Source organism: Eublepharis macularius, chromosome 5 (assembly GCF_028583425.1).
Source record: "Eublepharis macularius isolate TG4126 chromosome 5, MPM_Emac_v1.0, whole genome shotgun sequence".
NCBI classification, from domain to species: Eukaryota; Metazoa; Chordata; class Lepidosauria; order Squamata; family Eublepharidae; genus Eublepharis; species Eublepharis macularius.
In genome coordinates this window covers 85,539,441-85,561,791 of record NC_072794.1, presented here as the reverse complement: position 1 = coordinate 85,561,791, position 22,351 = coordinate 85,539,441, and the positions used below count along the sequence as shown (strand labels likewise).

Here is a 22,351-nt window from a genome sequence, read left to right as displayed (position 1 = left end):
CAGAGATATTCTATATCCCAAAGGTTATTTAGGTAAATAATATTGCATCCAGCTAGAGTAAACTCTGATATACCACTTTCATATATGTCATCCTAATTCCATGAATATCACTTGAGTGTCTCATGCTGGTCACTTGTCTGACCCTGCAGAAATATCACCTGAACCAACCCTAAAGATATTTTCACATAGCAGGCTTTGTTTGGACTATAATACAATGTAAATTCATATTGGCTAGAGAAAATATGGGTAAATATCTGTTGCATGTGCTATAAATATAAATATGCTATAAATATAAATAAATAAATATAAATATAAATAAATAAATAACACAAGGGGCTGCAATGCATTTTTTAAAATTGTCATGTGTGAAAACTTTGCCAGGTAAGAATGGATGGCTCTTTGTGAAACAGAAAATTTCAGATAGATAGCTGTGTTGGTCTGCAGTAATACAGCAGGATTTGAGTCCTGTGGCACATTAGATACCAACAAGATTTTCAGGTATAAGCTTTCAAGAGTCAAAGTTCCCTTCTTCATGAAAGAGATGTATATATGTTTTTGTTTATTTTTTGCCTAAAGTGTTAACTCCTTTCAACCAGCTACTAATGATGGTTCCTCAGCAGAAGTCTTTGAAGTACTGTATTTAACACGTTACACATACTTCTGTTGGATCTTAGAAGTACTGCTCTTGAGCCCTACTCTTCAGATATAGGCTGAATCCACACTTACCTGCATAGCGCTAAACAGTCGGAATAATAGTGTCTTCCAGGCACGTTTTATGACGTCATCGCACCACGATACCGCTCTCGTGGTGTGATGACGTCATAAAATGCTCCAGGACGCTATCATTCTGACTGTTTAGCACTATGCTGGAAAGTGTGGATTCAGCCATAATAAACCTGTGTCAAGACAGAACCACATCAACTACAGGTGGGGCATGATTGAACATTCCTTCATACAAAATATTTCCATTCATTTAGTTCTTGCTTAGCCTTCTTCCAGACATGCTATGTTTTACATGAAGGGAATTTCTTTGCAATAAAGAGCAGGTTACAAACACAGGTTTACCAATGTTGGCCACTAAACTCCATAAGGCAACAGCTAATGCTACTTGAATGAAAACCTGAGATTAAACCTGAGAATAATGCGACCCCAAACAACAAAATCAAACAAATTATGTATATTAGAAATGGTCTTATGAAATTAAAGAATTTTTCATCTGTGGAAAGAATGCCTAAATATAAGTTTTGAATGTTATCAATGTATTTACAAGCTATCCATTACATTTTGAACCAACCATAGTTCTTTTAAATGTATAAAAAGGCAAAGTCATAGACAATATTTGTCAATAGCTCAAAGACGGCTAATAAACCAGAAATAAACTGACATTTCCTCAACTAGAGGGTAGTTGGGCAAATTATTAGACATGGCAAGAACATATATGTCAACAATTTTAGTACAGTTTTTAGAATATGTAAGTTATGAATGATTAAAGGTTTTAAGAGACAAATGGACACCAGTTGTGTAATACTGGTAATGATATTCACTTGCAAGACCATGGCTTAAGACACGTCTTAACTGTCGCACAAAATCGCAAAAAAAATCATGGTATGATGGCGTCTTCATGGCATGATTTCCCATAATGATTCTGTTTTGTGGAGCAATTTCTGATGTCATCACACCATGAAATGGAGACATGATGGAAAATCGCACCATGAAGACGCTGTCGTTCCGTGAGTTTTGTGCAATTTTGCGTGATAGTTAAGACGTGAAAACAGCCCATATATCTGAAATATGAGTTTGGGACTTGCATTAAATATAAAACAGCCAATACAATTTTAGCAAATACTACCCCCCAAAAACCCCTCCATTTCCATAACAACTTTATTTGCTATGTTAACAATTTAAATGTCTATATGAAATTGTAGAAAAACAACAAACAATATCACACAGAAAGTACAACATGTGGATTAATGGAACACTCAAATCCACATTTTTAGCTGAGCTTCCAGGATAGAGAAGTTCTTTTCCAAACTGTGGTACTGTTGTTAATATAATGCTAAAAGTTGTATGGTGATTGTTAAAGAAAGGGTAGACACCTATAATCAAGAGCTACTATGCCTCTGTAAACAGAGAATGGTTGTCCAATGAGGACAATGATCCTAAGATGTACATGAGCTACACCCACCTGTGTGGAGAGTGGATCGAGTTTGCTGCTTTCCAGGCCCTGCACTGCAAATGTTCTAAAAACGCAAGCATTTTAATGAACCTTTCAAAAGACTCACAAACAGTCCTGCTGCATGCACAAAATCCCTTTCTCATGCATAAATGGATTCTTTGGATAGCTTCATTGATCCTCTCATGTAAGCTTACTGAATTTAAAAGTTTGTGATGTAATGGTGCTTCAGTTATAATAAGTCAGATTTCAATAATGCACAATTGAGGATGCCATTTGATGCTGACTATTAAGAACTTTATAAAGAATCAACAACCAACTAAGCTACCAGCTATTAATAACAACATATTAAATAAGACTGCATAAACTATAAACTGCATTTTGCACTACATATATTGAGCACAATTAATACTAAAACAAAATTACAGATTATTCTGCTAACTCTTCGTTAAACATCAATGCTGCAGTACACCGATGTTTTAAGTAGCTTGCTTAATATATTGTTGATGCACTATGGTCCTTAGTTTGGATTAGAATAAGATCCATAGTCCATCAATAACCACACAAAAAGTAGACTAGAAATTCTTATAGTGTAACACAAGAGTGGAAGTCTATTTGGAGGTCTATTTTAATGACAACCCCTCTCTCAAAGAGGCGGGCATCTCAGGTGGTGGAGGCCGAGGGAGCTTGAGATAAACTTTAAATGAGTCATAGATGAACCATTGCAGGGCGGTTAGGGTACCAATCATCAGGATACGGGTGAAGAGGCCTTTCCAGATGCCATATATGCCCAGCCTCTTGACAACTTCAACAGCAGTGCTGCCCTTTTCTTTGTTGAGCACAGATACTACAGAGTCAGCTGGGTGTGAAACAATAGCACAGAAGACACCAGCAATATAACCACCAACAAAGGTGACTCCAAGTTGTTCCATTTTGGTGCACTGATCACGAGGTTTGGGCATGACATATTTATAGAGAGCTTCTACAGTTCGTTCAAAACAGGCAAACTTCATCATGGTATAAGGGATCTGGCGCATCCAGAGTGGGCCCACTCCCTTGTAGAAAGCCCACAGCCCCTCTTCAATGAACATCTTTGGAGCCGCATCCCTCAGTGTGTTGGCATAGCCTTCCTGGGTCTGAATTCGTACCTTGACTGCTTCCATTGGAGCCAGAGCAACGTCAGCAAAGAACTCTGCACTGGCTGAGGCAGCCAGGTAGAGGCTGGTCCGCCACAAATAAGCACGTTCAGGTCCCAGCAATTCAGCATAAAATATCTTGAAGGTCTCATAAAGGCCAAACTTGCCAAGTCCTTGCATGGAGTAACCTATAGCGGTTGGGGCCCATCCCTTGACCAGACCACGCATTCCCTCCTCTTGCACGGTAAGCATAAGGCCTTGCACAAGTCCCCTGTAACGTTTGGGTTCCACCTGCATCCGGCATTTCACTACATCTAGCGGTACTACTGCTGTGTGAGTCACTCCACAGCTTATGACACCACCCAGGGAGCACAGCATCAGATACTTTAGTGACCCGAACTCACAGCTATAGTCTTCTTCTGGTGGTGGAGGTGGTGGTGGAGGTGGTGGTGGAGGAGACGGAATCACCCAATGAGCTATGGAAGCTGCTGATAGGCAGGGCTGAAGTTTGTGCAGAGAAGGTGGAACACTGTCGGTGGAGGGCTGTGCATCCATTTCCCTACAGTTGCTTAAGGCCTCACACTGAAGAGCTGTAGTATAGCTTTCATTGTTCGTCTCTGAATTCCAAGAAGGGCAAGCAAGTGCCCAAAGCTGCGACCAGAACCTGGAGTAGGAATATTTGCTGCATTTGGGAACCTCCATTTCTTCTTTCTCTTGGCTGTTGAGTGATTTGCTCTTAATACTACTTCAATTAACACTCCACAAAGAGCTGGCAGCTGTAGCACACAGCCAGGATATGTGCTGAAAAGACCTGCTGCTCCGAGTCTCCTCCTAAGAACTGCAGTTCCCCAAATCTGCAAGAGGGCAAGGCATATTCAAAATACAGAGTAAGGCCTGGAAATGTTTGGAACTGTTGCTGTTTTCTAACTGCCAGTAGCTCCAGGGTTCTAACCATAGAGACTCTGCCTAGACCCTCCCAGAAGGTTTAATGTATTCCTAGGCATTCCTCTGTAGTTTAGAATCTTTGCTAATGGCGATAAGGCCTCTAGTGGCCAAACACTGCCTGCAGGATGGAGGAAGGCTGTTAAATATATGCAAAATAAGGACATTTCTTTCCATGAAACTCATATTACTAAGCCTCCTTTGGTGTCAAAAGAGTAGGAAACAGTTTCTCAAAGTGGTAACAATAAATTTTAACATGAATTTATGCAAACAACATTTTAAAATTATTAGTGCCAGTCTGTCCTTTCTCCCCCTTGCCCCAGGAATAGGTAGCAAAAAGACAAATTAAGGGGCTGAAAGTAAGAATGACACTGGCAACAGCTCTATAGTGTTTTCAGTGGTTATTATAAGTCACTTGGTCTAAGCTATTTCACAGAGATTTTGTGGGATAAAATGCCATTCTGATCTTCTTGGGACACAAATTACAATTATTAATATTAATTTGTAGTTGTTAATCTTGAACATGAGTGAGAACATGAGATCTCGTCAGATCTCAGAAGCTAAGCTGGGTCAGCCTTGGTTAGTAATTGGATGGGAGACCTCCAACGAAGACTCGGGTTGCAGAGGCAGGCAATGGGAAACCATCTCTGTTAGTCTCTTGCCATGAACACCCCACCAGGGGGTGCCATAAATCGACTATGACTTCAGGGCACTCTCCACACACAATCTTGAACAAAAGGAAGCTTGTGAGAATGAACCCAAATAAATGTTGCGGTAGGAAAGATCAGAATTATAACCAAAAAAAATTACTTGGTAAAACAAGCAGATGGAATGCAAATGGTTTCTCAAAAAAAAAAAAGACCAGCTGTGTATGTTTATTCCTTTATTTTTATTATGTTAGGTTCTGGAGGATTAAGTTCCATAGAACTGGTCTTTTCCAGTCTTCATACAGAAAGGGAGGCAGTGTGGTCAAGGACTATCATGTGCAGAAAACTAAGATGGCACTTCTCTTAAGTCATGGATGGGGTTAGCCTAGGGTTGCCAGCTCCAGGTTGGAAAATTCCTGGAGATTTTGGGGGTGGAGCTTGGAGCGGGTGGGGTTTGGGAGAGGAGGGGTCTCAGCAGAGTATAATACCATAGAGTCCACCCTCCAAAGCAGCCATTTTCTCCAGGGGAACTGATCTCTGTCAACTGGAGATCAGTTGTGATTCTGGGAGATCTCCAGCCACCACCTGGAGGCTGGCAACCCTAGGTTAGCCTTCTGTGGACAGAGAGGGAAAGGATCTCTGTCTCCCTCTCTGTCCTCCTTAGGAGAGTTTGAGTTGCTGCTAATACACTCTGTGGTTGAACGTGAGAAGTCTTGAACCAGGCATCATCTTCTCTTTGATGATGAAGGGATGGGAAGATGTGCAGACCCAATACAGTGGGGCTGTGATCTCACTGTGCAAAGAAGTGAGGGAGGAGTGTCATCTGAAGAAATTCCTGCAGGCAGAGATCAAGTGCATTACGTAGTTATTATTGAGAAAGCCTTGGGAGTGCTCAGGTTATTCACCCACTGGATTCTGGCAATAATCTCCACACAGCCAAGTAACCATAAAGCTTCTGAGGACTGTTTGAACTCAACTCACTAACCACCCATAATGGATACCAAGTCTAGCCTTTCTGTACAAAAAATATTCAGAAAATAGTTTCACACTCACACCAAAGCATTTGTTCTTACCACTCCCAAGAGGTCAGTGCCTTGGAGAAGGTTTGCCATGTAAGCAGATTCCTTGCTTAAAGAGGAAAAACTAAAGAGGGTAAAGCCCAGTGGAGGCACTGTAGAGTTGGCCATGTTTTTCAACAGCAGAAGCCTGAAGCAGAAGTCGACCTTTTAGCAACAGCTGTATCTAACAGATTCTGAGCAGTTTCTCACATGATTTTATATCTTTTTGCCATATTAGAGTTGAAGACATTCAAACTTAGTTTCAGGTGGGTAGTCATGTTGGTCTGTAGAAGAGCAAGATTCAGGTCCAGTAGCACCTTAAAGACCAACTAGATTTCCAGGGTATGAGCTTTCAAGAGTCAAAGCTCCCCTTCTCAGATAATTAGGGGCTCAGATCTGATCCTTTTTCCTAGTGGTATATTCAACGTATATTTTCCTAGATCTGTTTTCATCACCAGACATGGGGTAACAGTTAGCATGTTGGGTTAGCGTTGTTAAGCCTTGGGTTCAAATTCCTGCTGGTCATGAAACTTGCTGGGTGACCTTAGGCCAGAAATTCTCTCTCTGCCTAGCTCATCTCATGGAATTGTTGGAAGGATAAAATGGAGGAGGAGAGATCCATGTATGCCTTAGAGAAGGGGTAGGATAAAAATACCCTAATGAATAAAACCCCAAAGATTCCAGCTGCATTGGTATGTAACGACAAATTAAAATGAATGTTGGCATGTTTAAGGATAGCTAGATTACAGGCCTATGAGCTTTTACAGCATAATCATTATTAGGCAACAATTAACTTTATTCTCGTACTTTTGTGCAGTATATCATATTTTCCTTCTGTCAGGTAGGATTTTGTTCATTATCTCTGAAGGTTGTTGTGAAGTTAACAAATGTTTTAAAACAATCATAAAATTTAACAAGTAAATACAAACTCTTAGTGATGGTCCACATATGTATTTCATTGCTTGATAAACTGCATGATCGAATTGTGATTTGCGTGTATGCATGAGTCGTCGCACACTGAGCAGCACAAATAGAACTGCGTTAATCCACATGGTCAATTGCAAGGCACCAAAGCATGTATGTGAACCAGATTATTGCTTATATAATAGAATAAATAATAATCTTTTCAACTGTGTAAGTAAAGTAAGAAAATTACTCTCTTTTGAGCCACTATGGACTCCTTACTCCCCTTTCTCTGGATGGATGTCTTCTCTGAGTGCAAAAACTCTTTTATGTTTAACCCTTCTAAGGAATAAAATACTTTGTAATGTACTGGAGTTTGTTTTTCAGTATTTCATAACCTATGCAAGTTTTTTTTTGCTAGTTTGTGTTAATAAATGTGTTTAACCAACAGACCAGTGCCTTTAGCATGGACTTTTGAGTATGTGCACATGGGTGATCATGTTAGTATATGTGTATCCCTAGGCTTTAGACCAGTGAGATGCTGGCATCTTGTCTCTGAATTGGGTGTTTGATCTAAATCCCTGGATGAATCTAGTTTGCCGGAAACCCTGAAGCTTCTTGGTTCTGATGCAGGTAGCACTGATGTACTTGTATTTCCACTAACTGTAAAATGCCTTCCATGCTGGTAGTCAGCCTGCAGAAAGCCAGGAGGGTATTAATGATCTTTAGTGTATATCCTAGTTTCTTTAAGAAATTCCTCGCAGTCTCTGCGATCAAGGAGGAGCTCTCTCTGCCAGATTAGGGCTGGTGAATAGAGCAGACAGGAAGCGCTGATGTCAACATGTACCCTCTGCAAGAGACTGCAAGACCCTCTGGGCAAAGAGATCCTGTGTCAGGCTTTCCCTCTAATTCTTTTTTATCAACTAAACAAATAAAAATTGAAGGAGAGAAACAGAGAGGTTGATGAAAAATCCTAAAATCAGCAGTACTAAAACAGGTCACTGGCCAAGGCAGAACCATAACTAGAGAAATCCCCTGTTCAGGGCACAACATTTTGGGCCCTCTCTCTTGAAGTGGATGGGAGGATCCAGGATGTTCTCCTCCACTGCAGACAGTTCTCCACCGAGAAGGAAAAATATACTCAACATATTCTCAAACGATTCTTTTGCAGATGACCTAAGAGAGTAGGAAAACATATCAAATAAGATTGAGGATGATAGAAGGTCTATGTGTAATTAGGCTGATGATTAAACATAGCTTAGCTTGTCTGAACCCCATTCAATATGTCTCTTGGCTATTTGAGCAGCGTGATTTGACAAGAGTAATACGAGTTAGTTTAGAATTTAACCATGGCAAAAATACTCTCCAGCCAATGGCATAGCAATAATCATCCAATATTAAAAGAATGTCTAAGCACAATCTGAAGTCTGGCAGAAACAGAAAAATTAACTGGAAAAAAAGGTTTTGATCAGGGAATGGTAAATGATATACAGAATTATTCAAAAGTGCAGTTCATGGTTGCCTTTTATGGAATGATATGCAAGCTATAACTTGCATATCAAGACATGTACAAGTTTATGATTTGTGCAGTTATTGCATGGAAAATTATTTTCCAATAAAAAAAAATAATATAAATGAAGCACTGGCAATTCTAAATTTAAAAGTCTCCTCTTGCATGTATTTACATGTTAAAGTCAGTGGGAAACAACATCCTGATAATATTTTATTTATTTGGTTAGTTAATCTTATATCCCAGCATAATCCACCAAAGAAGAGTAAAAGGTTGCAGCAATCACATCATATCCTAATGATGCCCAAGGAGAAAATAGAGTATGCCCGTTGAAATTCTTCAGTGGCTAATTCATACTGAGAAAGTGGCAAAAGTCTATATGATGTCCTTGAACTTTAGTTATGGCTGTCAAATCGCTTGAAATTTACTTAGTTCGTTTATACCTCACCTTTCTCCCTTATGGGAACCTAAGCGGCTTACATCATTCTCCTCTTCTCAACTTTATCCTCCTAACAATTCTCTGAGGTAGGTTAGGCTGAGAGAATATGACTGGCCAAAGATAACCCAGCAAGCTTCTATGGCAAAGCGGGGATTTGAACCTTGGTCTCCTAGGTCCTAATCTGAAACTCTAATTGCTACAGCACACTGGGGTCCACTGTATAAATGTATACAAATACATAAACACATATGCAAATATTAAACTGATCACTGCTTAAAGCTTTAATAAGTAAAACAAACAAGTTTTTAAACAACCCGAATATCAAATCTAGTTTTCACTGCAACAGGCAAATCCAGCAGGAATCAGCCACAGCACCTTGATCTACAATTAGTAGTAAAAGCAGGGCTGCCTCTTCAAATACCCTCTCATTACACCCATGTATATACATCACACCAACTTTCCTTGGAGGCTCATTGAGGCACAAAGCCTGTGAAGTCTATTTTCTATTACGTAAGCCAGGGGTCCTCAAACTACGGCCCGCGGGCCACATGCAGCCCGCCGAGGACATCTATCTGGCCCGCCAGGTGTTTTTGCCGCCGCTGCCTGTCCTGCTTAGCAGCCGACTCGTCCTGGGCCCGCAGTGTGCATATGTGGAATGTGTGCTGCACTCTCTGACTCCCCTCCTTCTCTCTGTCTCTCGACTCCTCCTCTCAGTCTCGGGTGTGATCTTTTTTTTTTGCGGTTAAGGGGGGCCTTTTTTCCTGAAGTTAGGAGGTCTTTTTTTTTTTGCAGATAGGGGGCGCCTTTTTTTTTAAGTTAGGAGAGCCTCTTTTTTTGAAGTTAGGAGAGCCTTTTTTTTAAAGTTGGTTGGGGGTGGTTTCTAGGGGGGTTGCATCACAGTGATAACGCAAATAATCAGCGCTCAGTGCTAATGCAAATTGTCAGTGCTCAGAGGTAATGCAAATGGTCAGCGCTCAGAGGTAATGCAAATAGTCAGTGCTCAGTGGTAATGATAATTGTAAGTGCTCAGTGTTATCGCAAATGGTCAGCGGTCAGTGTTAATGCAAATGGTCAGTGCTCAGTGTTATCGCATGGGGGCCACAAACTGGTAATCTGCCTAGGGCCCCATGGGAACTTAATCCGGCTCTTCAGACAGCCGAGGAGTAGGAAACCCAATTTAATTGACAGTAAGTGCATTTATATTCTGATTGCTATTCAGTTGTGTATGATGTTGTATGACTGTTGTGTGCTGTGTAAGCCCCGGTTCACACTGTTGCGATCTCTGAGCAGTGCGAGTTCAGCCATATGCTTGTATGGCTGAACTCGCATTAGATTCGGAAGAAAAAAGGCATACGTGCCTTCTTTTTTCCTGCAGTGGAATCTGATTGCATGGGTCTTCTCACCCATGCGATCAGATTCCTGTGTGAGTTCACAGATCGCAGTGCGGTTTGCGCAGGGTAGTGTGAACTGGAAAGGTGGTGGAGGAACCGGCTCTGTATATTATTTTTGGTATATTGTGGTATATAGTTTTTGTAGCGCTGTATATATATATATTGGTATTTTCCTAATAGCAATTTGGAACCCCTAGGAAACAATGATATCAAGAAAGAGAAAAATTGACTCGGAGTGTAGGATATTCAAAGAACAGTGGACTTATGATCACTTTTTCATGCAGTACAAGGAAAGAGCTGTGTGTTTGATATGCCAGAATATAGTGTCTGTGTTCAAAGAATACAATTTGCGTCAACACTATCAAACTCAACATAAAGATAAATATGATTGTTTGGTCGGAGAAGTGAGAAAAGATAAAATATTAAAACTGAAAAATACATTGACAACTCAGCAAAATACTTTTGTGAAGCAGAAGCAGCTAAATATTTCATCACTGCGAGCAAGTTTTCAAGTTGCCAAGCTAATAGCATGCACTGGCAGACCATTTGTGGAGGGAGAATTTGTTAAAGAATGCCTTCTTTCTGTTGCCAAAGAGATGTGTCCAGAGAAGGCCGATTTATTTAGTACAGTGAGTCTTTCAGGACCTACAATTACACGAAGGATTGAAGAAATGGGAGACAATTTGCATCAGCATTTGCAAAACTCCGCAAAAAAACTTTCCTATTTTTCCTTGGCACTTGACGAAAGTAATGATGTTTGTGATTCTGCACAACTTCTAATTTTTATTCATGGGATGAATGACTATTTCGAAGTCACAGAAGAGCTTGCTGCACTGCAAAGCATCAAAGGAACAACTAGAGGAGAGGATATCTATGAAAAGGTTTGCCAAACTGTGAATGGTTTGGAGCTGGACTGGGCTAAACTAGCCAGTGTGACAACTGATGGTGCTCCTAGCATGGTAGGGTGTAAGAAAGGAGTAATTGCTTGCATTAACCAAGAGATGGACAAACATAACCATTCTCATCCAATAGCCATACACTGCCTCATCCACCAACAAGCGCTGTGTAGTAAATCACTGAAGTGGGACTCTGTTATGAAAATTGTGGTATCTTGTGTTAACTTCTTTAGAGCTAATGCACTAAACCACAGACAATTTCAGGAATTTCTGTCTGAGCTAAATGTTGCCCATGAAGATGTTCTGTACCACACAGAAGTCCATTGGCTGAGTCGAGGGAGAGTTTTGAAACATTTCTATGACTTACTTCCACAGATTACAGCTTTTCTGCTTTCAAAAAACAAAGAAGTACCAGAGCTCAATGATGCAGAATGGAAATGGCACCTTGCCTTTCTGACAGATGTAACAGAGCTACTCAACAGTTTTAATGTGCAACTTCAAGGAAAGGGGAAGCTCATCTGTGATATGCAATCACATGTGAAAGCATTTGAAGTAAAATTAGGCTTCCTCATCAAACAAGTGAAGGAGGAAAATTTCTGCCATCTCCCCACAACTCAAAATCTGTTAGCGGAAAAACCATTGGTTGCATTCCCAAACAAAACATGTGTGGATTCACTGGAAAAGTTGCAAAAGGAGTTCCAATTTAGATTTAAAGAGCTTCATCTCCATGAACAGGACATACAGCTTTTCCGTAACCCATTTTCTATTGACATTGAAAATGTGGATACAATTTACCAAATCTAACTGGCTGAACTGCAGAATTGTGACTCTCTGAAAGACGCATTCAAGTCAAGCAGCCTTCCTAATTTCTATGCATCTCTCCCCTCTGAGACATATCCTAATCTTAGGAACCATGCACTCAAAATGGCAACCATCTTTTGCAGCACTTATGTCTGTGAACAGACTTTCTCCAGAATGAAACATCTGAAATCTCCAACCAGATCTAGACTAACTGATGCACACTTGCATCACTTGTTACGACTAGCAGTGACAAATATGGAACCGGACATTGACCATCTCATTAGCCAAAAGCAGGCCCATAGTTCCCATTGAAATACTGGTAAGTTTGTTGATTTAACTTTACTTGTTCTTCATTTTAAATATTGTATTTGTTCCTGTTTTGTTTTTTTACTTCAAAATAAGATATGTGCAGTGTGCATAGGAATTTGTTCATAGTTTTTTTTAAAAACTATAGTCCGGCCCTCCAACGGTCTGAGGGACAGTGAACTGGCCCCCTGTTTAAAAAGTTTGAGGACCCCTGAGCCAACCCACTTTCCGCAGCAGAGTCACCTGGGAAAGAGTTCCTTATTTTCTGTTCACAGTCCATTGTAAATCCTAAGAACCTCATTGGCACTGATGTTGTTATATATTTAAATGTGTCTAAGAAAATCTGCAGTTATGTTTTCATTACTATCTGGTTATGCTGAATCTGCTGTTCTGTTATATCTACAGTTTTTACTTACTGTGTTTGTTACTGAATAGAATATGCTTAGCTTGGAACCCAGCCGTATTTGTCTTACAATTATTTCCTGTTATTAAGTTCCACATCAACTTATATCACTCCCAAGGGGCAGATTTTTTTTCTTCATCTTGCACGTCTTCACCTAGGTTTGCCAGGTGGGGTCCAGAATAATTCCAGACTTCGGAGGGGGAAGGCAGCACTAACCTTTTTTTGAATAGTTGCACAAGCATGCAGCGTGCACAAGCTCCCATCCTGGTTCAATGACATCATTACTGGAAGTGACATTCCATTGACCCTCACTTCCAGGACTGGCTGGCCACTGCTGATGATTCCACGCAGCTGAGGATGCCAGCTGGGCACCTGGGATGACTGGCTACTCCCGCTGGTGCAGTGCAGCTGCAGAAGACTGCCCATGTGCCTAGTCTGGCTGGTAACTCTTGGGCAAACCTCACACCGGCTGGGCATCTGGACTGGCTGGCTACTTCTGAGTGTGGCATGCAACAGCAGGAAGCCAGGCACCCGGGCTGGCTGACCACTCCATGCGCCAGTGGTGGTGTCACACAGCTGCAGGAGGCTACATACCCAGGTTGGGTGATAGTTAGAGCTGCCTCTGGAAGCAGGGGGAGGGGGAGGTTCCAGTATTGGGGGAATTTTTCCCTGGACAGTCCCCCGAAATACCAGACTGTTCAGGTGAAAACCAGACACCTGGTAACCCTATCTTCACCATAGAGATGTCTTGTTCATTTTAATATCTGCAAAAGTTTTTTAAAATTCTGCTTGTGAAGTAACATATACTAGCTCCTGTGTCCAGGTCCATGTTAAACACTTTTCCAGCTATAATTAGTGTCTTCAACCAAATATGTGATTTGGCTCTTTTGTTCATATTATATATTTCCAGCCTTGCTATACCATTCTTACAGTCTGCGGTACTACTTTCTGGGTCAAAGGCTTGGGCATTTTGCTGCCTTTTTGTATTTTTTGTGATGTCACATACTCCTTGAATATTTCCCTTTTTATTGCATTTTCTGCAGCATACACACTTGAACTCAGCAGGAAAGTAGATTTCATTGCCACGCCAGTAACATGGGCCTGTAGTTCTAGTAAGTCGTTCCTCTGTTCAGCAACCATTTTGTGCATCTCTGTTTCCTATGGAGGTCTTCTCTGGAGGTTCACTGCATCCCTAGATTCTGTTTTCATTGCCAATCTGATTTCTACTCCACAATTGGAAGTCAGATTTTCTCAGTTAAATGTGTCCTTTGTAAACTCTCACTGTGTTCCATATACAAATTTGTCTCTTAATATATCATCAAGCCTGTCTTTAATATCACAATGTTCTGAATTTTTTTTAAAAAATTATGCTGCAAAAGAGTGAAGAGATTCATTTTCCAGCCTCTTTTGAAATCTAAACCTTTCCACTGTAATCAAAGTGGAAAGTTTATGTGTGTTGCTGAACAACATGCACTATTTCTGTAAAATACTTGCTTGCACGGTTCTCTAGAACAATCAACCTGTAAGACTGATTTAACTCCCATATTACCAGTACTGCTATGTGTTTTTTCTGGGGGAATCTCATCGACTTCCATTGCTACAGCCTCTCTATATAGGCTGGTTTTTCAGAGCACTATCAAAGTCCAGTACAGCCTGCCATCTCACTTAGTTTCACAGGACATACAGTTCTGTACTACAAAAAAGCTTGAATCCAACCTTCATTGCCAATTGTAAGATAGTTGCTGCTAATTTTATAACTAACTCAGACTTGTATACCCGAGGGGTATACAAGGGGGGTATACCTGAGGGGGGGGCGGGACCTGGCATTTAACTCATACCTTCCTCGTGTGTGTCTTTGCACGTGCACTCCTGCGCTTGCATGATGATATCACTTCTGGAAGTGACATCATCATGCCTGCTGTAAACGCTCACACTGCACGTATCCTTGGGGGTGGCTGCCAATTGTGGGCAATCTCCGGGTGGTACAAAACCTCCCACCAGTGACCAGCAAGCAAGCAAGTAAACCGCTGGGAGATTGCCCACCACCAGCTGGCACCTGGGATCCCTAACCCGTGTTCATAACTAAGCCTATTCTATTAATTAACAAACACTGAGGAAAGCCAGTAGATACCAAACAGTAGCTTCAGCATAGTCAGCTACTGGAACAAACTGCAGACTCAGACAGATTAAAATATATGACAGAAACAAAAATCAGGCAGTTTTGCAATGCCTTATCATTTATCTTAAATCTCATTTTTTTGGAACAGTGACTGTTTGTGAATCCAATGTTTAATTTTAAACTATTTTTTTTCTGAAAACATGTTTCAAAATGCAATATTCATTCAATCTAAACAACTCCAGTATAAGATAGCCGATCTGTTCTGAATAAATACTATTACTTTCAAATACTTTAATTAATCTCTTTCGGGGAGTGCTATTAAATACTCCTTTCCTCTTCCAGGGGGTTGGCAATACCCAGACTTTTTTTTCTTTCTCATTAAAGTAGAGCTCCTCCCTTCTTTATGCTAGGCTTTGAGCTGACCTGCTATTGTGTAGCCATTTTCTGCAGAACATGAGCTGATTTTTATTTAGATTTACCATTTCAGTACTGGTGTAAGACTATAGCCAGAGCTACCTGCTATGGAGGCCCAAGACATGGCCCAGTCCCTTCGGGCCCCAAAATGTTCACGCTGCCGGAACCATGGGTTTGTGGTGCCAGTCAAGGGCCATGCAGGCCAGTGCCGCTGGAAGCAGTGCCCATGTGAGAAATGCTCTCTCATCGCTGAACGGCAGAAGATCATGGCTGCTCAGAAGGCCTTGAAGAGACAGAGCCCAGACTCACCACCCAGGGAAACATTCCCATCTACTCACAGCAGCCCTAGTGAAGCTCAAGTGACTCCTGCAGCTAGTATCAGAAAGAGCTCAAGACTGCACCCCTCAGAACCCTGCAATCATGGGGCTGTCATGCATGAAGGAGCCAAAATTACCTCAGCAGTCACCAACAGTGGCAGAACAGGAACCAGCCAGACACCACCTAAACCTAGCTCTCCAACCTTCATTGACTTAGGTATATGAACTAATCACTTTTGAGACGTTGACTGTATGTTTTGCTGTGTGACAGTGGTAGCTTGGATTGCTATTTCCATGACAAAATAGTATGGGTTTATTTTGCAGTTTCCATATCCTAGCTGAGGACTTTGTAGCTGCAGAAATCCAGTCTTGGAGGTTGTTAGGCTGTGTTTCATTGTTTCAATGATAGATAGATAGATAGATAGATAGATAGATAGATAGATAGATAGATAGATAGATAGATAGATAGAAAGAAAGAAAGAAAGAAAGAAAGAAAGAAAGAAAGAAAGAAAGAAAGAAAGAAAGAAAGAAAGAAAGAAAGAAAGAAAGAAAGAAAGAAAGAAAGAAAACACCTTTATGCAGCCAGGCACTGTTTAAGAGTTTGCTGGGCATGCATACCCGTGAACTTCCAATTTAGCAAGAAGAGACTTTGGAACTGAAATTAGCAATTTGATATTCTATAGATATCCCTGAACAGAAGGGGATTTGCTAAGCAGATAAACCAAGATAGATCAAGATGGATAGCCGTTCTGAAGAAGTGAGCTGTGACTCATGAAAGCTCATGTACCACAAATTTTGTTAGTTTTATAGGTGCTACAGGACTTTTGGTCTTTTCTACAGATAAACTAAGAAAGATTTGTATAGAATACATTGCTTATATGGTATAAAAAAGAAAGCAAGCTTTAATTAAGGATATTACTAAGTTTTGTTATGGAAGCTTATTTTGCATTTAAATTTTGTACTTTGAAAAATAGTGAATTGAGGGGAAGGGGAATTCTTAAGGAATTGAAATTCCTAATTTGAATTTCCTTGTAAGGATCCAAATGTATAGATGTTTTCCCCATTTCAGTTATGGATGCTATGGAAAGCTAGGGTTGCCAGCTCCAGGTTAGAAAATCCTGGAGATTTGGGGAGTGGAGCCTGGGGAGGGAGGGGTTTGAGGAGGGACCTCAGAGGGGTATAATGTCATAGACTCCATCCTCCAATATAGTTATTTCCTCCAGGGGAACTGATCTCGACAGAGATCTGGACTGATCTGGAGATCAGTCATAATTCTGGGTGGTCTCCTGGTCCCACCTGGAGATTGGCAACCCTAACAACAGCTGTTTTAAAATAATAAATTTGGCAACATAACATATTTGCCTGGAAAATTTCAATATGATTTAAAACTACCTTTTTAATAGTTGAATTTCAAAAGCAAGACAAACATTTAAACAGTGAATATGTTATATTCAAATTCAGAACTGTTTCCTAATTTTGAATTTTTCAAATTTTTGTTTTTAAAAAAGATCTTATCTTTGCAATTAGATATGCAGTATATATTTAAATTTTCTGAGCATTAGATTTTATTCTTTGGTTGGTTACTACCTAGAAGAGATGCAGAACACAGAGTGTACTGTTAGTTGATCTTATTGCTGACCAAGGGTTTCAGGTTTGTAGTATTGGTTTACTATTAGATCTGTACCTACAAATGCATTACCATTATCCAGCTTTGATTGGTGAGACAGCTGCAGCCATTCCTCAGCTGGCAGAATCTGGACATGGTTACCCAATGCTCTGATCACATCTAGACTTGACTATAGCAACACACTCTACTTAGGAACTAACTTTAAAGATTGCTTGTAAGTTTCATTTGGTTCAGACTGCAACAACAAGACTTAACAGGTGCAAATAACGATATTCTTATCTCCCTAATAGTAAAAGAACTACACTGTCTGCCTGTTCATTTCTCTTCACAGTTCTAAATGCTTGTATTTAGCTTTAAAACCTCTAGATTTGGGACCAGAGTACCCAAAGTATTGCCTGTTCCCTTAGGTACACTCAGGACATCTTCCATGGCCTTTCTCTGTGTGCCCCCTACCTTTTGAAGTGGGAGGGCCTTTTCATAGTGGCTCCTGGTTTCTATATTGCCTCCCCTTACCTGCTGCCTGATCAGCTTGGTTTTAGTAGCAAAGTGAAATCATTTTTATTCATCCAGGCATTTGTTTTATTTTCTCCCATATCTTGTTCTCTTCTCAGGAAATACATTTTTATTTCTTTTCCATTGATTTTATGGCTGCCAACTTGTTTAGTTCCTAAAAATTGTTTCATTAGCAATACTATATTTTATATTGGAGTTCACTGACACTGGAGTAATGATGGTTGAGGGGCAGCATATAAATAATTCAAATGAATGAATAATTCTTTTAGTGCTGAATAAACCTATGTGTTGGGTCCAAATGCATTAGGTTTGCTACTGAACGCTAGATGTTCCATCCATAGGTATTGCAAATCTACCAACAGGGTATGAATGTGTTTCAGTATCACAGGATAACATCAATTTCTAGATTTTGGTAACCTTTGACTAACAGTGATGTCCTTCAGATCCCTGACTTCTCTAGTAAATCTCCTTGCATTTGGATCATTTAGATAATTCTCCCAGTCACACAATGCTGCTCATTTTAAGGGTCATCCAGCTGGTAGAGGAAATGTCTGAATAGCACATTGAATATTCCTAGTATAAGCACAACATTTTAAAAATACAAAAATACAGATTCATCTCACATACCGTTTTTGTATTAATCTACCCTACAAATTCAGCCCAACCATTCCGTTTTATTTCTTCTATAGACCATCCTACTTTGATTCAAGATTGTGCTGCTGTGTGTCCAGAATTTGTAGAAAGAGAGCATCCCAAAGTGTACCCTGGGTATTCTGGGATGTATCCTTACCATCCATTCTCTGTGGGATTCACTATCAACCAACCAAGTTACAGAGGTCCACCGCCTGCATCAGTATTACCCCTGCAAACTGGTTTCAGACACTTTCCTACCAGTCATGGGAGTGTTGCTTCTTTGCCAGTAAGTAGTGTTTTCTCTATATTATTGCACAATGCAGTTCTTTCAATTTCAAGAGTGCATGTCTTGCAACACTTTTGAAAAGTTAATTTCGGCAGCAGGTATCTTCAAGAATTGCCTTGGAAGGTAAGTAGATGAAATGTTCTTAGGATTTTGTAACACTTGCCCATTTATTTCCACCCGAGCTTTCTACTTTTCCTCAACAGGGGTCTGAATATCCACAGAAAGTTCACATGCTCAGATATCCTTCCTTTTAGGTACGGCAGGCATAAATGGAATGCACATCCAAATATTATCTTATGCTTTTAATGGGAATGGATATTTGATAGCACTTCAGATGTACATCTCCTTTCTCAGATAGCTTGTGAGAGAATCCATGCAATTGTCTGCCAAACATTTTTTCCTGAAGGAATGTAGATTGACTAGAATCAGGCACAAGGTAGATGTGACTTAATTGTCCATATTAGAGGAATTACAGTATCTGCATTAGAAATTGAACCTGCTGGACTTTATAGAAAAGAAATATTTTTCTTCACAAAAGATCATAACCCTTTGTTCCTGCTGCATTGTTTTTATTGTAAATGTCCAAGGTCCAACCAGACACTGTGTAGATGGATGTTTTGTAAAAATTGGACATGGTATATGACATCAATAGGGATTTTGCTGGGTTTTTCCTGATTTTCCTTGTAGCGCAAGAATACAATAGAATACATTTAGCTACATAAGCCTAAGTATATGGTATGGATGACATAACAGTAAAACAGATTTTAGCTTACAGTCCTGGGCACCACCCTTTCTGGTCTTTGATATGATGGCTCAAATTCACGCTCAACTGTGTGTACTTGGTTCTTGTCTTTGTATAGATTCAAGACGCCAGTGGGCACTTTCAGCCTGGCTATTACACTCCGCTGACACCTTTTATACCTCAGGGCTTTCTGCCAGGGATTCACTACATTCCACCACCTCTCCCATTAAATGTTGTTGCTGAAACTGCCAAGGAAACATCTGGTAAGTAAGAATGAGAATGAGTTCAGGCAGTGTTACACAAGCCACATGTGGATATTTGGAACATATGTACAGTAAAGAATTGATAACATGCATGCTTGCCCTCTTGATATTCACATGCTGTATTGTACATTTGCAGAGAGGCCTAAGCATAGAGCCTAATACTGTGAGACCTGCACGCCTCAGTTTTCTCATGTATCACATAGCACACTGAGTTCTGTTATATATCCAAAGTATCCCCATTCCTTGCATTTTACAACGCAGGCCTACGCAGGTTTACTTAGAAGCAAGTCCCACTGTATTTATTGGGGTAAACGTATATAGAATTGCTCTGTTATTGTACATTGTCCGAATTTAGGGTGCGTAATTTGTTTCATCTTAAGTTAAGACATGTATTGGATATCATCATGTTATAATTCATATGTGCAGTGAGGTTAAAATTTCACAATTTGATTTTTAAATTGGTGGCATGCTATTATTTGTCACAGTCCATTTCTACATCATTATATTTTCAGCAACAGTTATTTTTAATGTTCAAAGCTTTCTGAAACTATCAAGCTTTGTCTACTTACCTCCTTCGGAGTATGCATGTTACTTTTAAAATCTGTGAAGGAGAAACTTCATCAAAAATGTTAATGCCTTTTGAAATGTTGTCTTGCTATTTTTAGAGCTCTTAATTATTAAAACTTTACACTTAGATTTCTCAGGTCTTATGTCCTGAGCCAGGATAGGCAAGAATGGCTTCCCACATTTCCAGAGGTTCCCGAGTAAAATGGTATTGATAGTCTGAACCTAATAAAGACCTTGAGCACTTAGGGAAAACTTACTGAGAGCCAGTATTCTATAGTGGTTAGAATGCTGGACTTGGGAGACATAGGTTCAAGTTCTTGATTGAGCCATAAAAATTATTATGTTACCTAGAGGCAGTCATTTTCTTTTTGCTAACCTTCCTCAGAGGTTTGTTGTGAGGAGAAAAATCATGTAATCACTTGATTAAATTCTGCCACGTTGAGCTCCGTGGGGGAAGGGTGGTATAATAGATGTGAGACGTGAACAAATTAATGTCCTGAATTTTGCTGCCGTGCAGGCTTAATATTGCTGTAATCCGAATTCAAAGAAAAATAAAGTACTGTCCAACCAAAGTGTGTACTTTTAAGCTCTGTTAATTTCAGTGGGAAATGTAAGTGCATTGTCCCATTAAAATGAACAAAACATATTAAACATATGCCACTCACCAACACGATGGCCCCTCATGAACACAGGGTCTACATGTATACAAAGTGGGCATGTGTCAGCTCCATCCCCATGATCAGCAATATTTGAAAAAGCAGCATTCTTGATCACAGTGCTGAACACCCCCCCCCCCCACACACTTTGTAGGCTTATAGAGCCTATGCTTATGAGCTGGTGATTGCATGTTGGGCAGCGGGTAAGTCTAGGGGTGAGCCCCACCCCTTGCCAGATTTGTGTCTTCCAAGAGTGGCAACCCTGTATACACTACTCAAACTTGGAGGAGGCTTGGAGGAACAAGGACTTCAGAAGAATTACCTTTTTTTGTTCCTGGAAAAGTAAGAGGAAGCTGGCTGATGATGGGAGGCTAGTGGCAGGAATGACAGGACATTGCAGTTCCTCAAGATCCGGCTGGCACAACTTCCTTAAGTCGCCTCATTATAAAGACAGACCTGGTACTATTTCCTGGCAATAATTAGACTGTCTGAAAACTGGAAAAGTAGATGGCTTTGCAGCAGGTATTTCTGTTAATCTGGGAAGGTATCCTTTGAAAGCAGTTAACCTCAAGTATATTTTGTAGAAACTCTATATGTGTACCCCTTCTCCCTCTGCAGACAAGATGCTTTCTCTTCTAGTTATTCACCATAGTGCATTGTCTATGAACTTTCTGCGACAAGTGATATGCCTTTTCAACTCCTGCATTCACTATGCGCATCCTTGTCTCTGCAAACAGCTTTGAGACAGCCATTGTGTGTATAATATGCATGTAATCTTTGAAAAAGTGTGATTCTAATGTTTTCTCTAGAATACAACAATATTTATTAGCCCAAGGGCAAGTGTCTACTATCGGGTAAGCCCTAACTCTACAAAAAATTGCTTTTGAAGGGGTAGAGTCAATATTCTTGTTGTCCAGTTATCTGAATTGTGGTATCAACTTTTCTTCTGGGGCTTTAGCACATATCATCTCCAGTGCACTCTCAGGTAGGAAGGAGCAAACTGATTTTTATAACTTCAGTCTCTAATATTCTCCTATTATAAGCAAAAGAGTGCAAAACTACTCAGAGTCTCAAATAAATCCTCTTGCTCTTTACAATCACCAATTTAAAATCTATCTATGTATGGAGAGAAATTTAGGCACACAAGCCAAAATAACTGGATTATTATTATTCGTTTCAGCTGCTACGATGGACAGCCAGGATTCCGGAGTGATGAGTGAGCACAGCGAGCCGTCATCTCAAGAAGAGGCCAGTGGAGAGTGTTCCTCATACTCTAAGCATTAAATGCACTAGTAATCAGTTTTGTTATGTATAAGTGATGTATTGCTGAAAACATTATTTTGTTTTGGTTTAAACTGACATTAATCCCAATACAGTCATTCAGATTTGTAAGATTTTATAGGACAACAGTTACTATGTTCACTACTTTTGTAGCTCCTTTGGGTCCACATAGAAATTTCATCCTCCCCGCCCCCCTTGGAGTTTGGTGCAGCTTGCATTGATGTCATCATGACGACTCCCTTTTTATTCACAGAGAGGATGGAGTATGGTACAGCTTCATCTCAGGACTCATGTAGCTTGTGAAAAATCATATGAGCTGATTAAGTAC

At 40.2% G+C, this 22,351-nt stretch overlaps 2 protein-coding genes across 2 annotated transcripts; one reads left to right on the top strand and one right to left on the bottom strand.

Moving 5' to 3' along the window:
• Positions 1 to 2,796: 2,796 nt before the first annotated feature.
• On the bottom strand, positions 2,797 to 4,011 carry LOC129330362 (phosphate carrier protein, mitochondrial-like). Its single transcript, XM_054980391.1, has one exon. The coding sequence runs from the start codon at positions 4,009 to 4,011 to the stop codon at positions 2,797 to 2,799; it is 1,215 nt and encodes a 404-aa protein (XP_054836366.1).
• Positions 4,012 to 15,245: 11,234 nt separating this feature from the next.
• Positions 15,246 to 22,026, top strand: DMRTB1 (DMRT like family B with proline rich C-terminal 1). Its single transcript, XM_054980390.1, has 4 exons — positions 15,246 to 15,672; positions 18,285 to 18,514; positions 19,375 to 19,519; positions 21,923 to 22,026. Exons 1-4 carry the CDS (start codon positions 15,246 to 15,248, stop codon positions 22,024 to 22,026), a joined length of 906 nt encoding a protein of 301 aa, XP_054836365.1.
• Positions 22,027 to 22,351: the final 325 nt, after the last annotated feature.

Bases quoted from the DNA above. Each gene is read 5' to 3' on its own strand.
- LOC129330362 (XM_054980391.1), bottom strand. From the start codon at position 4,011: ATGGAGGTTCCCAAATGCAGCAAATATTCCTACTCCAGGTTCTGGTCG.
- DMRTB1 (XM_054980390.1), top strand. From the start codon at position 15,246: ATGGAGGCCCAAGACATGGCCCAGTCCCTTCGGGCCCCAAAATGTTCA. The intron at 15,673-18,284 runs GTATATGAACTA...TTTCTTCTATAG, and splicing joins TCCAACCTTCATTGACTTAG to ACCATCCTACTTTGATTCAA. The intron at 19,520-21,922 runs GTAAGTAAGAAT...TATTCGTTTCAG, and splicing joins AACTGCCAAGGAAACATCTG to CTGCTACGATGGACAGCCAG.